General features: G+C 39.4%; 1 protein-coding gene across 7 annotated transcripts in view; it reads left to right on the top strand.

The window, feature by feature from the left end:
• Nucleotides 1–18,210, top strand: part of atp8a1 (ATPase phospholipid transporting 8A1) — a 117,717-nt gene that overhangs the window by 44,401 nt on the left and 55,106 nt on the right. For 5 of the 7 annotated variants that reach the window (XR_015082179.1, XM_086014860.1, XM_086014850.1 and 2 more), the window contains exons 15-23: nucleotides 1,207–1,251; nucleotides 5,258–5,330; nucleotides 8,981–9,086; nucleotides 10,918–11,000; nucleotides 12,099–12,148; nucleotides 12,451–12,520; nucleotides 13,270–13,354; nucleotides 14,876–15,015; nucleotides 17,736–17,874. Coding sequence is in view for 6 of the 7 variants with exons in the window: in XM_086014860.1 (XP_085870986.1) it covers nucleotides 1,207–1,251; nucleotides 5,258–5,330; nucleotides 8,981–9,086; nucleotides 10,918–11,000; nucleotides 12,099–12,148; nucleotides 12,451–12,520; nucleotides 13,270–13,354; nucleotides 14,876–15,015; nucleotides 17,736–17,874 (791 nt within the window). In the remaining variant the exon portion in view is untranslated. The remainder of the gene's footprint in view (nucleotides 1–1,206; nucleotides 1,252–5,257; nucleotides 5,331–8,980; nucleotides 9,087–10,917; nucleotides 11,001–12,098; nucleotides 12,149–12,450; nucleotides 12,521–13,269; nucleotides 13,355–14,875; nucleotides 15,016–17,735; nucleotides 17,875–18,210) is intronic. The other 2 variants (XM_086014877.1, XM_086014869.1) reach the window with 1 other exon arrangement.

Consider the following 18,210-nt stretch of genomic DNA (forward strand, 5'->3'; position numbering starts at 1 on the left):
ACAAGCTGGCGTTGCCGTGTGACACTTTGCCGTCTATTCCCATCGCAGATGTCCTATTTCACTGTTCGCCTAAGGTGACGTCAAGTATCTTTCGTAGTGTTGTTCCTAAATAGCTTTGCATGCGTCTTCGTCTGAAATAAACATACTCCGCTATTTGAGTTTTGTGCAGTAACTGAAAAATGTGTGAAAATCTTTTTTTTTTTTTCCATGGGAAACACAAGCACATTTTTAGCACAAGTGCGTGCAAAGTCTTGACTAGTAATTGGGTGACACACACACAGCACTGACACAACTGCCTGCATGTATTCCTCTCCACAAATGAAGGGCTGCTGTAATTAATAAAGCAGTCCCCGAGGGTGTAGACATTAATTAATTCCACTGGAATGGAGTCCAAATCTCAAGGAGAGATGTTGTTTAGCTGAGTGAAGAGCACACAGTCATTCTAAATTTGACATCCTAGTGGAAAATACATACAGTAGGCCTACATATTGATGCTGACGAGTTAATTTAATATAGAAATATATTTGACAGTTTCTAAATCACTAAGTTACGTCCGGTGCAGGAAATATTTGATTGGCTACCAAAATGCTTAATATTATAGCAAATTTGTAATACTATAATTTTTAATACTTGAGATTAAAATGTGTTTTGTTTATGTTTAAGAAACTATTATGCTTTGAAGAAGTGCTTAAAGGGGAAGCCAAGCCCAAAAAAATATTTTCAATAATATGTGATATGCGCCTCCACTAGTCTAAACACGGCATTATGATTAATATTGTGTTTGTGGAATATGAGTTAAGCAGCTAAATCCACCCGTTTATAGCCATCTCAGGGGGCGGCCATTTTCTCAATTCTGTTGACTGAAAATTACATAATTGTTGCTCAGGTTTATTAATCAGAATGCCATGTTTGGACTAGTGGGCCTGCATAGAACATTTTCTTGTAAAGAAAAAAAATGAGTTGACTTCCCTCTTTATTGAAAGTACATTAAAAAAAAAATCAGGTGCTTATGTCATTATTGGCCTTGGACATATCTTACACACATTTCTACAAAACACTCCAACCAAACCCTCACAACTTAGCGCCAAGCTTTCCCAGCATCCTATCTATCTATCTATCCCATAATAATAACCCATGATTAGTATTCAGAAAACATTAATGATCAGCCTTTATTTCCTTTTTGCCTTCCTACATTGGCTTCAACAGACACGTGCCCGAGACTGAGGATGGTAGTTTTGCGGAGGACGACGGGTAAGATGATTGGGCTGCTTTTGTGACCTTGTAGTGCTGCCGTGCGTTGGTGGTTATGTGACTTTGAACGCAATCCTGTTCAGTGACGTTCTGTGTGCAATCACTAATGTAAGGGAGTGGATTCGCTGTTTGTAACTATTGTGATGTGAAGACAAAAGTTTTGAATTGTATATCAAAAAGTACTGTTTTACCATCTAACTTCAGCAGATGAGTTTTGGCAACCACAAAACTATTGTATCTTTCCGGCACACATGCACAGCCCACACGCACAAACACACACACACACGCACACAGGTCCATCTGCAGTAGTGTTAATATGTACAGTAGCAGCATGCCACAACTATTTTTGCATGGGTGATCAGGGCCTGTTTGTTGATGCCTGGTGTTGAAGTGATTGTGAACGTTCCTCTTTGCTACTTTTTTCTTTCCACGGAAACCAGTTTTGAGTCTTTGATCATGCATGTGGTGCTGCTTGTATAAAGAATGGGTCAGTAATACAAACACAAACTAACATTGCCTCTTAGGTTTGTCAGATCATCAACCACAAGGGCTTTTGGATTTGATGATGTTATGTAGCAAGTGTTTCTGTAAAGACAGCAAGTGCTGATCTCAGACTGTTGCCTTTGAGTTTGTGTGGGAATTATTTTGCATTCTCGATAAATAGTTTTTTTCTTTGAATATTACGATTGTTGTTGCAATTTTACAAGTTATCTTTTTCTTTTTTCTTTTCTGTGTAGTCCTAAATCTCATTGTCTTTGTAAACAAGCAGATGTCAAGAAGCTTTTCAACAAAACATCAAGTTTAGGAATTAAGTATCTTCCTGCCCATATCGTACGCACTATTGGGGATACTTGTGATGCGATATTATAGTGACAATTTGCAAATAGGAAAATAAAAGAATGCATCAAGATAGTTATCTCTGGAAGGGAAACTTGTACTAACAGTTGTCCTCCAAACTAAGCAGATAATATAAAACTATCCTTTTTTTTTCTGCAATGTTAAGCTGATTTGAGAGCAAGAAGAGCATACCCATGAAACAAAAGCCACCGTTATTGCCTTGCAGTTGTTGCATTGCAGTCAGAACTTATTTTGGAATGAAATTATATGATACCGCCCTCCCACAGGTCATTTAGAAACCCAAACAGGCCTCCAGCATATTAAGCTTTGATCTGAAAACAGCCCCCGGTAATTGATTGAGAGCCGTCAGCACCCATGTTCCTGTTGTGACGGCACCCCGCTGCACCGACAGCCAATCAATAACCGACCATGCTGGAGCCTGAAAGGTTTCATCAGAACCGTCAGCGTGTTGACTGATGCCCAAATCCAGCTCCTTTCTCTTCCCGTGCAGCCATCATACACAGTCCTTGTTGCTGCATTAGCATAAGATAATGTCACATGTTAATGAGTAAGCCCACTGCAAAATTTAGCGTCACTGTGTGTGTTTATACTTGTCCATGCATCATACTATCAACAACATCTGCGATCTTCTGTAGCATTGGTGGTTCATTGTGTAAATGCGGTTGGATAAACATTCATGTTGCTTGCGCTTATCACAAATTCAATCTATGAAAGAACAAACTGTTCGGATTGTTTGGAATAAGCCAGCTATTGAGTGACGAATTGCGCCTTGAAGCAGTGGAGGCAAAATGGAGTTCTTCATTTGGCTGCTATTAGTAAAGGGACTGTTGATTTAGTTTCAACTACTTGCTGTCTAAAAAAGACCAAACATGATAATCAGCTATGGGAAACTGGGCTACCACTGTGTTGTGGCACAATACTTCTAGGTAGCATTACAGTAATCCCCCCTATATTTGTGTTTCACTATTCATAAATCACCTACAAAAACGGTTCTCAAACCTGTTACACTGAGTAGCACTTCAAAAATTACTTAGCTCTCCAAGTACCACCATTAATGACCAACTTTAAAGTACGGTAGCCTAGTAGGCCTAAGTGTTCATAAATAATGAGGCATAGGCTTTATTCCTAAAAATTATGTAATATATAAATTTGGAACATTTTGCACAGTTTGAACATAAACACTGCACTTAAATATGTCGAAAATACAAAAAGTTAAAGTGGAAGTCAAACATTTTCTTCACAATAACACGGTCTATGCGCCCCCACTAGTCTAAACATGGCATTATTATTTGTGGAGTATGACTTCACCTTTAATGACTCATTAAAGAATAAGTTCAAAGTTGTATTGACTAAATAAAAAGAAAAAGCATTTTTAAAGATTAAATGCAAAAGTATTGCACTTAAAAAGTAAACTACAACTGAACTGAACTGAAGCATTTAATTCAGTAATACTTTAAGGTACTGCTAGAGGCAGACCCCATACGAACAGAATAACTGACCTGCAGTATCCCCTTTTCCAATATTTGCTATTTGCTGTGTTTTTTGCGGTCTTTCAGAAACACAGGATGCCACCCCAGCACTTTCTTAATTAGAATAGTTGTAGACTCATGTCAAGAATGTATGTTGAAGCGATACATCTGGACTGAGAGACTAACCATTTTTGTATGTTGGGGTGGAGCTAAGCTAAGCAAATATCCAATTTCCTCTGAGTTTTAGTTCGACATCTGTTAGCAAAGACTGCAAATTCTTAAATGCAGCCATAATTCCCCGATTACCTCCCGGGTGTGGTTCTATAAGTCTTCCCACTAACCTCCAGATGATCTCCACCATATTGACTCCAGCTCGTCTTGTGTTTTAATTTGCATCGTTGACGTCTCCGTGGGCTTTCTGGGAGTGGCCATCGGAGTGGTCCTTTAGGCTCGAAAAGACTTATGGCCGCCCCTATATGACAATCACTTTGTGGTAACATTTCTTTCAAGGCTGCAGTACCACGGACAAAAGCTGCTGTCGGCCTGATCCATAGGACGCCATTTATCATGGAATGGTGGATCGATCGCCACTGGACAGCCGGCGAGCAGTCGCTAGACGGGCCAATGCTACAGCTGCAGGGATAATGAAAGACATCATTTCTTTTATGAACCAACAAACAGCCCCTTAGCTTTTAACTCTCCAGTCAAGATTTTATCTGTGTGTTTTTCTCATGAATTATTCCTTGGAACAGTAAATATTTATGGTGATTGTGGAAATAATCCCTGTCTCTAATCCTTTCAATTTGGCTTTGATTTGACGATTCTGTGTCATTTTAAGCATTGTTTTGCTATATTAACAGCATGTGTGATGATATTTTGGTGTTTTCCCTTAACGCATGGAAGTGACCATTGTATACCTTTCAGTACTCCAACAGAAGGGTGTCAAAAAGTGGCATGGTCAGTTATTTTGGCGCCCTTCACAACTTGTAACAACAGATGCAAATTTGCATCATGAAAACTATATTATATTATGAATATTTTTTAAAAAGGGGAAGTCTTCTCCCCAATTTTTTTTTTTCAAGAATATGTTCTATGGAAGCCCACTAGTTGAAACAGGGCATTCTGATAAATATTGTGTTTGTGGAATAAGTGTTAATCCACTCGTTTTTTTTAGCCATCTCCGTGGGCGGTCCATTTGTCTTTTGTCGACTGAAAATGACATCACAACTGCTGACAATGACCAATCACGGCTCAGATTCAGAAAACAGGTCAGCCGTGATTGGTCGTTGTCAGCAGTTGTGATGTCATTTTCAGTCGACAGAAGACAAAATGGCCACCCCCGGAGATGGCTAAAAACGAGTGCATTTTGATGCTTAACTTAGATCCTACAAACACAAATTTAATAACAATGCTGTGTTTCAACTAGTGGGCCTGCTGGGAACATATTCTTGAAAAAAAAAATGTTTGGGTTGACTTCCGCTTTAAGGTTTTTCTTTGGTTTATTTAAAAAAATATATACATATATGTTATTCTTCTATCTTGCCAACATCGGAATTGGCCATACACACCCCACCCTGGTTTTAGTTTGCACTGTACAATATAGCAGTGGATGTCATTTCCACTGTTATTCCAGTGATTTCCTTTTTTTTTGTTTGATACGTGTTGTGTCCTCTTTCCAGGCACAGCACACACTCGTCAGAGGAGTCTGGATTTATTGACCCAAGCTTGCTGGAAAACCTCCAAAGTAATCATGTAAGTAAAGTCGGCTGCCAAGTTCCATCTGGTGAGAACAAAAAAAATGATGTGTGATCAAAATGTGTAAAGTATCCGCTTGATACCAAATCCTAGGTTTTCGGCTGGTCGTGTGTTAAAGCAGCCTGAAGGAATGTTGTGTGTCATACATCTTATTTATGGTACCTGTCAATTATACTGAAGCAGAATAACATGTTTTTTGACTTGTTGTGGTCCTCTTCTATCATTTGGATTAAAACCGTCCTTGAAAGGGTGTTCACATTATTGACCCAGGCAGACACATTCACTCATTTTTTTTCCTGCTCCACTGAGACAACTATAGTAAAATTGTACAATTTGGAGTACAAGCAAAATGTGTTAAGCTTGTAGCGTTTTGTGTTTTCTTGGATTTTTGTGTGGTGCCACAATGCGATGGTAATCATAGAACCAGAAGGGGCACAAACTTGGAATAAAGTGTTTGGTGTAATAACAGCAATCCATTCATTCATCCATCCATCCATCCATCCATCATGCTTGTGCTCATTCAGGTCGCTGGTGAGCTGGAGCCTATCCCAGTTCACTTTGGACAAGAAGTGGGGTACAACCTGCACTGGTTGCTTTGCAAACACAGGGCACATGTAGACAAATAACATTTCACATTCATACATACACAAAATAATTTTACCAAGTAGATGCTAACATATCGTTGCTGTCCTGTGAAAAACATGTATGTCCAATTCTGGAATTTAAAAAAAAATGTTCACATTAATGCGATGTCTGTAACGCAGAAACACCATTCACGTAAAAATAAGACAAATGAAAAAAAAAAAAGGACATAAGTTTTTTTCACAGGACAGCGACAATATGTAAGAACGTAACATAAGCATGAAAATCAGAATTATGGACCCTAACCCGACGCTTGTATACAAATTTGTCTCCATTGTGTGTCTGTCAGGGGTCCTCAAATGGTCAGTAGTTTTAATTTATTTTAGTCTTTACATGTCTTGTCTTAATTCTAGTATGGCAGAGTGATGAATGTTACTTTAAAAAGTACATACACATTTTATGGTGGAAGAAGTAATTCAGTGTATATCCTATGGAGAAAATAGTTCATACATATATTTCATATGCATACTTGCTATGCATATGCACAGGTTTTTCACGCTCCATACATACTGGGTTATCATAGTTCATCAATAGGCCATAGTATATCACTGCAGTTTGACATTAATATTCTACTATATTTTTAAATACTGCTGTAACAAAATCGGACTATGCTGTATGTATTACCTACCATCGACCAATAGAATCCTCTGAACCCTTTTCTTCTGTCATTCTATCTGTCATTGTGTCATAGCTAGCTAGTTATTTCCCTAGCTATCTAGTTTGATAGCTTCTTGCGAAATGACTTGAACCACTTTTTCTGCTCACCGACTATTTTTGGAGGTTTGACATCACGAGAAGAGAATTAAACCACAGCAGTGCAAAAATAAACTTCCCCCTAGTGCTTTTCATGTCCTCTTGAGTCAAAGCACCGTCTTTTCCCTGGACCCGTCAACTTTTACTACACGGTACATGTCGAAAGTAAGCATCCGTCACCGTTGCTGTGACAGAAGGCGACGACCCACCGGTCAGTGGAGGTCAGGGGTCTGGGACGATTGCTGACAGCGCAGTATTCTCTCACCAATGAGACCGTCTCATCGGCTCTTTGCGCTTGAACTTGTCAAGGCCCTTATTTGCATAATAACTCCTTAACGCTCAGAGTTCCAAGCCCAAGCCAAACCCAGCATTAAGCTTTGGACTGCAACACAGTGTCTCGTCCTTCGGAGAAAACCTGTCAACCTAAACTAGATTAGCACACCAAGACAAAAGGGCTTTCATGGCCACCTGGACTGTAATAGAAACTGTGTACTTTCATTTTCAAGAGAGCTTTTGATTCACACACACACTCTTGCCGACGCCCCAGCACCACTACCCTATTCATGTTCCCTTTTGTAGCAGAGCAGGGTTGCCATGGATGACCAAAATTGCAGATTTAATAATCCTGTCCATGTGTACACACAATTTAGTTTGACAAGGAAACTCCATTTGAAACACCAACTCTGGGTGATGCACGTACTGTATGTTTGAAAAGAAACGTATCTTTTGGTTTACAAGAAATGGAAAAAACGGATGACAATTTTTGTTTGGCCATCTGTGATGGAACAGTTACTCAACTGATTAACTGATTGATTGTAACACATTTTGTCAACTGTATTGAATTGATTGACTCTTCGCATCTTGAAGCAGTTGAAGCAAATTGGAGCGTACTGCTTGGCTTGGCCAGCAGAGGCACTGTTGATTCACTCTCAAATTTCTCTTTTCTTTCTTTGCACTTTGCCACGTTCTATAGCCAAGGAGAGAAAATTAGATTTTACGGTTCCTCCATCCACAGGGTGTATCTGGTCCATGGGCGAATCATGGGCAGCCCATAATGTGCAACTCTGCGTCTTTCCCTCTTGCAAACATGGGGCAATATGTCCCATGTAGCACAGGTGCTTAAAATGCTTCTCTAGCAATGTGTGCTTTTAAAACACCACTAATGTGTCCAACATAATGTTGAAAATGGGCTTTGTTGTGTGAACGCCAACTACTGGCCTGGCATGCATATTGCAGGTTTACATGTTGCAAGGGTAAAGTCATTATTGCAGGTCTGTGTTACAGGGGATTGTTTTGACAATGTTGCCTTTTTACAAAAAAAAACAAAAAACATTTACGAGAGACTTACTGTAGTGTTCCCGTGAACAACTTTTGTACGTATGTAATATGTATGTTTGTATGTACACTCTAAAAACAGTTAAAAATAACACCATTTTGGGTCAAAAATGGACCGATACACAAATTGGGTCAATTTGGACACTTTCTTGCATTGTTTTATACAAAATAACCCCAAAAAGTTGGGAAACCAAATTTATGATTAAAAATATCTTATATGCGAAAACATCCAGTGAACTACGTCTTCTGGTTCCTAACTGGAATGAAATTAAATGCCCTGAAAATAAGATTAGGCCTTTTTTCTCAGTTTGTATCGACTGCATGAGTAAATGCTTTTCCTTAGTGCTTACTACTAGCTTGAGACCCTGACAAATGGAGGTTTTTAGTAATGATGTAATTATCCTCAGAGCACATTAGTATTTGTTCGTGGGGTCTTTCAGAGATGATGAAAGTCACAAATCTGTTTTAGGTAAGTGTGCTCTTAACACACCCATGAGACCTTTCGGTAAATCGTCTTCTCTCCTCTCTCATATGAAAAATCGATTTGTGGTGAACAATTTTGTTGTTGGTGATCGTCTGAAAGGTTATAAGTGGAGATGCAAGACCGCACATTAGTTTTCAAGGTTCACAGGAGTAATGATGACACTGGTAGATTCTTTGCCTATCCTATCAAAATCTATTTGAGTTTTTATTACATCCTTCAATGGCCATACTAAATATTGGATAAAAAGTAATGCAACAGAAAAAGAACAAAATGCATGTGACAATTTGTGTTTAATGTTTTGGGGCTTTTTATACCTATTCCTCTTAAGTTTCATCTGCCTTATGCTTCATTTTATACTCAATATTGGCACCTAATTTTATGTATATTATGTGTATAATTCAAGGTCATAGTAGCTTTTCCCTACTTCCTTTAGCCTACAGCTGCTGTCATCCTGGAGTTCATGACCATGATGGCCATCTGCCACACCGCAGTTCCCGAGCGCAACGATGGAAAAATCACCTACCAGGCGGCATCCCCAGGTACATCACACCTTCCCCATCTCATTATTTGTAAAAATAACCTATTCCGTGTATGCATGTATGGAAGTTGCAGGTACATTGGAGCCCCCAAAGTCAAACAATCAAGTTGTTAAAACAGTAAAGATAGACATTAAATCTGCACTCTGCAGGATTATGCCCCCAAATATCTTTACAATAGCCTTTTCAGTTGACCATTTATGACTCACACATCTTATAAGTTGCACGTTAACACTTTAGCTGTTCACAATGGGTATTCATGCAAGCCTCCGAAAAGTAATTTTCAGACTGGAATCGATGTTTTGATCGGCAATAAAAGGCTTCGATCGAATATTCCGACCACCGTAGTTGGTGTGAACATAGCATTGTCTGCTGTGTGTGTGGACTTTGCGTCTTGTAATACTGTACATGCCATGAAAAGGTACCTCGAGCGGGGAGCATGGCCAAAAGTTTCAACACAACCAACTTAATCCGACATTTGAAGAACAAGCAATTGGGAGAGTATGATGAGTTTACGAGGCTCACTGCATTGTTTAAAATCAAAGCAGACACAGCGCAGTAAAGTGGCATTATTGCCACAGGGAGATTAAAAGATTAACAGTGTTTTTTTTCTTGTTGACAATTGCACAAGATAGTTTGTCTATGCACAAAACAATGAAGTTCCTGAGTCATTTCAATTCAGGAACTCATTGAATAGTTTATTCAAGTGAAGCCTGCATGTGACTATTTTTTCTACTTTATATTATATTCTGAACCATGCAATGTTTAGGTGGCATGTTATTTATTTGACTTTTTGCATAATTAAGTCTTTTAAGACTGCTGATTATTTTGATCGGTTAAAAACTGTGTTACTAAAAGCTGGTAAATTTAAGTTTTTCAGTTGTCTTTATGACTGAGTAATTTTTGTATTGTGCCAGCAACGGTTTTGTATTTCTTCATGCTTTTTAAAATGTATATAGATTTTTGTCCAAATTACGGCAATAATATGACTGGGTTTTTTTTCGGATAATATTGCATAATAGCAATCACCATATATATATATATATATATATATATATATATATATATATATATATATATATATATATATATATATATATATATATATATATGGAATAGAAAAAATAAACACTTGTATTGTTAATAAGATCAGAAACAAACAAAATGGAGATAAGTAAAAAAAATCCCCTTGTTGAATGTTTGCAGCCTGTGCTTGTTGCAGCATTGAAAGCGTTGAAACATGCCTGGTGCCCTTAGCAGCGGTATGTAAATGTACATAAAAATAAAAGGACAGTCTTAATCGAATTGCAAAATGTCACCATCCCCCGAGGCATTGTGTGCTGCTCCAAAAGTAAACACTGAGTGAGACTCTCATTCCAAACATAAAACGGGGGAATACGATTTTCTGAAAGTTGATTCAACCAGTCTGCAGTAGACGATAAGTAGATATGTTATTATACTATCAGTGGTATTACATGTAGAGACAAGTATGTTGTACAATTTGCACGTGATAAATAGCAAGGACAATTGTCTTTCCATAACCCCAAAAATATGACGCTGTTACTTCATGTGACATTTTGTGCTTATTTTGTGCCTGATTGCATACAGCAATGGTGTTCGTGTGGAGGAGCTTTGGGGTTTGAAGCGAAGTGGGGGATGAGCTTGTTAAGTGAACTGTAAAAAAACAAGCAGATAGCTTTTTCTCGCCCTGCAGCATCCTTGTGCAAGCCCAGCCACAAAATACCTGGTGCACAAACACTGCCCTCATTATGAAAACATATCCGGCTTTGGCTTCTTGTGTATAACATTTATTTACTTTCTCTTTATTTCCAAGACGAAGGCGCACTGGTGAGAGCTGCACGCAACCTGGGGTTTGTGTTCTCTGGTAGAACGCCAGACAGCGTCATTGTGGAAATGGTATGTTTAATCCCCTGCAACGCAGCAATACACACGCTTGGGTCTGCCATCATTTTTTTTTTCAACTCAGTGTTTGCCATATTTATAAAAATGATGTCTGTAACATTTTGCGGATTTTGATCTATAAGTTCATTGCAAATACATTTGAGCCATTGTCCGGCCGTTTTTATTGTTTTTTTACTTTAACTTACGAGCTAATATTTAAGCTAAATAAGCGCTTATTGAAACTCACTCAGTTGGCGTTTACTGTCAAACTAAACACAAAACATAGTTTTGCCTTAGAACAAAAAAAACTAATAATTATCCATCCAACTGAAACTAGATTGCCACTGGCAGCACTGAAATTAAATTTAACACTAAATGTAACTATTTCAACACCGTAGTGACCTATTACTGAATACAATTCGGATCTCCAAAGTTAGCGCAATAGTACTTTAGCATCTCTGTTAGTTTGGTACCTTGTGACAGAGTGTTTTCACATTAAATTAACAAAATGTCATTTCTTTTCTTTTTTAAATTTTGTTAGAGTTGCCTTATGCATTGTAACGCTTTAGCGCTCCGCCAAAAGTGTACGGTTCATGTTTTTGTTCATTGCTCAGAGAGTTGTTGGAATCCTTTTTTTTTTTTTAATTGTTGATTTGAGTTTCCTGATCAGTGATTAGGGATGTTTCATAAAGTGCACAACCCTAACAAAAACAGACGGATGATCTTGTCACTTATCCTAATTTTTGGCAAGGCACAAAAAAATGAATAATATTCACACAATTCTCAAAGAGATTGCAGTCTTTCTAAGGAATAATGCAATACCACATCTACGATGATGATAGTCTGTGCCGGTGCAGAATGTGCATTTGTCCTGTTGTTTCTTTAACTGGCTAACTTGATGATTGCACTGGAGGCGGAGAGAGGCCAGAATCATTTCCCCCTTTTGTCTGCTCCTGAGAACATTGTGTCTCTGAGACATTAGTGCAATATCGCCAGCTTCATCAGACCCGTCTTCCCTCTCCACAGTGGCCTAATCGCTTACTGTCATGAATCACGGTTGCTTCAATTAGACATGGTAATTGAATCCCACCTTGTTGTCTCTTATGCTTTTAGATGGGAAATGAGGAGAGGTATGAGCTGCTTCATGTGCTGGAGTTTACAAGGTACAGTAAGGATACAGAAGCTGTCATTTTATTAGGGATGCATTCCTTCTATTTTGATACCTTAGGACAGAGTGTTTTCATATGCTATGTGTGTCTCACGCATCGCAATGTTTTCGCTCCGAGCCTTAGTCGTACACTTCAATATTATTGTGTTTTCAGCTATCTGTAACGGTGTCTTGCAGTGAGTTGCTATAATGTTACCCACGTCTGATTTTATCCGCCACATGCTCTGCTCAAACTGTGTGCGATAATTTGTCGACTGTAACACCTCAAGATGTCACCTTCTCTCTCTCGCCGGCCAGCGTGAGGAAGAGAATGTCAGTCATCATGCGCACGCCATCCGGAAAGATCCGCCTCTACTGCAAAGGAGCTGTGAGTGTCTTGTCCGTCACCATGGCGATGCACGATACCTACCCCCGTCTCAATCATCCTCCTCCTCATCATCAGCGCCACATAGACAGGCGTGGAAAACCATTTTTGTAGTGCCCCGTCTCAAGCAATCTTCTAGGACAGCGGTTCTCAACCTTTTTTCTCTACTCCCTGTGAAATATTTTTTGCAGCCAAATACCCCCTAACCTGCGCAAAGCATTTTTGGATGAAAACAAAAAAGACACAAAACAGAGTGCTGTTCCATTAGTGTCTGATTTATTCAACTTTGGAACTCCATTTGTAGTGGTATCTCTAGCACTATTTGGAAATCAAAAAATGTAACAAAACAAAAAAAGAGAGAAATAATTAACTATAAATAATGAAGTACCTAAAAATAGTTATCAACATAGTGTTTTTCCTCCTCTGATTAACTTAATTTTAAACTAAAGTAGAAACTGCTAAAATGATCTTAAAATATATTTTTAATAATCAAAAAGACGACTGATAATATTACCACCTGTCAACATTGATAATTGCATTGTTGCACTGAACTGTGTTTTGCTGCTACTTTTTAAATTGATTTTGAAATCTCATATACCCCTCGAAGTGCTTTCATGTACCCCCATTTGAGAACCATTGTTCTAAACGTCGTAGGGTTGCCGAGTTCAGTGTTTGTCTATTAAAGCATAAGTAACACACATTGATCCATATTTATGTGTCAGTTGTCAGTGAGTGTATGTGATTGTCCTCAGGACACGGTGATCTATGACAGACTGGCAGACAGCTCTCGTTACAAAGAAATCACGTTGAAACACCTGGAGCAGTTTGCCACTGAGGGTGAGTGTCACCCCGCCTTGGTGGGCTGAAGTAGATGTAGTAGTAGTCTGGTTACTGCGGTCACCTGTCAAATTTTGCATTTCAACTTTAATTGCATTTATTTTTTATATTTGCTTTTATGCGTTTTTCTCAATCACTGCATCCAAATATCATTTCTTTCGAAGTTGCTGTTCTGTGCTCACAGTGCCCCCTGGTGGCAGAGAAGTGGTATTGTTTCAGAGTAGACTAAATAAAGCATTAGCACATCTTGTTCAGGGCTTTACAGTTGTTGGAATCAGCCTCTGAAAAAATATTACTACCTAGCACTAGTACATTTGTGCCCTGTTATTGGCTGGCGACCAGTGCAGAATGTACCCTGCCTCTTGCCCAAAGTCAGCTGGGATGGGCACCAGCTCAATGGGGTTGGAATGCGATAGACAATGGATGGATGGATGTTTTTATGTTACTTAAAAAAATCCTATAATTGCTATTTCTTATAAATAGATGTTGTTCCTACCCTCACCTGTTGCCACGGGCTGTGAGATAGGGTAGATAGGATAGCTCACTTGGAGATAGGGTGAGAAGCTCGGTCATCCGGGGGGGGGGGGCTCAGAGTAGAGCTGCCGCTCCTCCGTATTGAGAGGAGCGAGATGAGGTGGCTCGGGCTTCTGCTTAGGATGCCTGGTGGGGTGTTCCGGGCACCTCGTACCGGGAGGACGTTATGGGGAAGACCCAGGACATACTGGAGAGACTATATGTCTCTTGGCTGTCCTGGGAATGACTCGGGATGCCCCCCTGAAGAGCTGGATGAAATTGCTGGGGAGAGTCTGAAAAGCTGCTGCTTCTGCCACCCGACCCCAGATAAGCAAAATAAAATGGATGAATAGATGTTGGAACAGAAGCCAGCTGATGATGTATATTTTAAATAACAAATATGCATAGTATAGTAAATATGCACTCATAGGACACAATATTTGGTAGTCCTGCACAATCGGATGAGATGAAATCAACCATTGGAAAATCCTTCCAAAAATTCTGCCTTTACAGTGACAACAATCCTCAGTTTTGATTAGCACCGTCAGAGAGGATTTCATTGAATTATATGCTTATTTATATATTGTTTACTATGGCTACAAGTACAACATACACTTCTTCCTAGTGAGTAATTTATTGATCATAAAAGCAGCTTGAGCAGAATGCTCAAGTGCTCCTAATGAGGTGTCCTGATAGTCTTAAGTCATGCTAATTAATAGATAAAAAGGAATATCATGTCAATAAAATAAGAATGTGTAAGTGAGCTATATTAACTTAGAAAATAATGAAATCAAATAATAATTAGGTAATAATGATAGAAATACTTACTACTTAATAATGAATACTACTAATAAACATTACAAAAATTAAGCAAAAGACATAAATACACCACAGTTAACTCATACTTACAAGTTACTACACTCATTTTTTTTTTTTTTTTTAAATGGATCAAAAATAAAATGGAACATTCAGAAACACGGTCATCACATTGCTGTTGTCGCCATCCAGGGCTGCGTACGCTGTGCTTCGCCGTGGCAGACGTCAGCGAGTCGTCCTATCAGCAGTGGTTGGAGGTGCACCACCGAGCCTGCACCTCCCTGCAGAACCGAGCCCTCAAGATGGAGGAGAGCTACGAACTCATCGAGAAGGTATGGTGAAATGAAAAAGCGCACCTCTATTACAACCAGACACACAACATTTTCTTGTTTCTCTGTATTGGGTGAACAGGATGACCATTTTAAGTGCCCATGAGTGACTGCTTAGTATTATCAATATGCGGCTTTGTGGCGGGTTCAAAACTGTTTTTGTTTTTTTTCACAGGGCACTTAAATTGATTGCATCGATTCATTTAAATTTGTATAGCAGCAAACAGCTAGGTATGAGTTTATGAAATCAGAGTTCTCAAATTTGGTCACTATATTAAGCAATTTTTCCAAACCCTCAATTGACTATTTTTTTTTTTTAAAAAGTGACTTTAATTCCCGCAAAGAAACGGACAACATGAATGAACATGAGGACCACTTTATTTTGGGTTGAGGAGAAATAAAGCAGACCATATGGGAGAAAAAATAAAAAGCAATACTTTATCCATCAATCCATCCATCCATTCATTTTCTGAACCGCTTCTTCTCACAAGGGTATGCTGGAGCTTTTTGTTTTTCTGTAAGCTACGGGGCGTGGGGGGGACGGAGGATTCAAGACAAATCGATAAATATGTTCTTTTAAGGCCATATCATCCATCCCGGTGGGGCTGGCAGCCAAAACTGCGGTGACAAATAAAATACTTGTTGGACAGCGACAATTGCTTTAAACACAATACGGCCGGAGAAGCAAGTGTCTTCAACTTCTCATTCTCACAGGCATTACTACATTCGCTCACATACCTCCTGCCTCTGTTATGGCTCTGATACCGCAGCAGAAAGCTTTAAATCGCTATATTGATCTTTTCCTAATTCTGTGCCAGACCTTTTTCAGGAAAAACTCCAGTAAAATTGTTGGACACACTTTACAGCACTGCACAGGCACACTTGATAAAATAGCTCACAAGTGTATATTTGAAAGCTCTCCTTTTCCACACCAGACTCAACTAAACTGTTAAAAGACCGACTGGACTGGCCAATGTAATCAAACACGGATAACGGAGCAAATTCCAAGTGTTATGTTTGTGTGAGATCAGAAGCGGGTAATTGGTGCTGTGAGAGGTGAGTCCAGTAGGAAGCGCCAGTCAAACACGGCAGGCCGCAGTCGTTAATCACCCACTTGGCAGTTTTTACTACGACTATACACACACACGCGCGCGCTCGCGCACACACTCACCACACAAGCACACGCACGCACAAATGGGAGCAATCTATCATGAATTAAACAGGGCCGTTTTCCAATGGGGAAAATGTAATGTGCACTGCTTAGTGGGCAAATCAAAGACTTTCTGTACTGTACACGACTCTTTGGGTTATGGCATGTATTTCCAATAGAGCCACATGGGGGTGCACTGGAGTCACAATCCAACACCGTTGGAGTGCATCCACTCTTAACAACCACTACTTCATAGAGAATATGAATTCGAAACTTTTCTACTTCATCAATAAGCTAAATTCAACTTTTTAACCTTCTGAGTAAGATAAATTACTTAACTTTGAGATCTGAAGCCGCAGAATAATACAAACAAGGCTTATTTAAAAGTACAATACGTAATACATGTCTTCGTCAAGTACACAACTACCCAATGAGGAACACTGTATAAAACATTAATTTCTGTAAAATGGCATCTTGGGTGCATATTCGGATCACATTGCAGCCTTAAAAGTAATTATTGGTACTCTTGAGCAATGTATTTTGAATAGGTTGGGTCAAAAATATGCAACCCTCCCCAAATGAAAGCATAATGAATGTTATCGTGCTCAGTAGTGATTGTCACTGTCAGAGAGATCAAAATTTGACGGAGGCTCACAAAACTCACTATAAAGGCAGAATCGTTCATACTGCTCTTCTATTGAATCTCGTTCAAATGTCCATCGCCACCTAATATTGTGGCTAATGAGCTGTACTGTATAGACCAGGCATGTCCAGCTCCGGTCATCAAGGGCCACTGTCCTGTCCATTTTAATCAAGTGTATTGCAGCAGGGACAAATGGAAAACAGGCAGGACGTTGGCCCCCGAGGAACGAATTGGGACACCCCTGTTATAGACGTTCCACACTGATACACAAATTCATTCCTCACATGTTTTATAGTTGCACAAGAGCAGTATTTGGCCCGACTGACTGTCTGGCTTTTATCGTACCACCCTGTCTGGGGGGCTGTAATCCTGATCCAAGTGAAGTTTTTTTCTCGCCGGAACCCCCAAAGAACATCTAACATCAGTGGGACAAAAGAGCCCAAAGCCACTGCAAGTACTGATCAGATCTAGTCTTGTTCCTCTCATTCTCAAAAGTGTCCCCCCTGGCCTTGTCGAGTTTTTTGCTCTCAAGTACGCAAGAACCTTTTTTTTTTCTCCCCTGTGCTCAACCTTTTGCACATGTAGACACACTGGCCCCAAAGCCTTCAAACCTGCTGCGTCTGTTCTGGGTAGTAAAGAAGAGCAGCTGCATTGTACCTGATGTGATTGGAAGTATGGTGTTTGTTTGTTTTTCTGTAAGGGTGGAGTTAGACAAGCTGCTGTCTGTCGATTGGTTGGATTTTAATATAATTTATCCAAAATTTCACCGAAACAATGTAACTTGCCGCAAAATTATGACAGATTTTTTTTCTTGTCATACTACAAGTTTTCCTTGCAGTACTACCACAAAACCACCACAAATTCTTACACGCTTTCTTCACATCTACAGACACTTATTCCCTGACTCTTATGTTAATTTTTCTCTGCTAGAACTTGCAGTTGTTGGGTGCCACTGCCATCGAAGACAAGCTGCAAGATGAGGTGCCCGAGACCATAGAGACACTGATGAAGGCCGACATCAAGATCTGGATACTTACGGGGGATAAACAGGAAACGGCCATCAACATTGGTAAGGAGGTTGTAAAAACTGTTTTGAGAGTAATAAAAATTCAGTATGCTACCCACTTGAAGATGAAAAGACATGGCCAAAGGTGAATACACTGGACGCATGTCAACCAGAAAAATCTCCCAGCCACGCAGTTCTTATTGTTTTTGTGCCAGTCTGTCAAAATATGTCTTTATGTGAAACTGTTCCATGGCGCAAAAACGGTTAAGGCTGCACTGTACTGGAAAACATCATGCTATTGAATAATCACATTATAGTTAACTCCCCCAAATCTTTATTCATTCAACCGCTAGCACACATTTTATAATACTGTTACAATGTAACGATTCACTCAAGCTC

Source organism: Filicampus tigris, chromosome 2 (assembly GCF_054856515.1).
Source record: "Filicampus tigris isolate MCC_2025a chromosome 2, RoL_Ftig_1.0, whole genome shotgun sequence".
NCBI lineage: Eukaryota > Metazoa > Chordata > Actinopteri > Syngnathiformes > Syngnathidae > Filicampus > Filicampus tigris.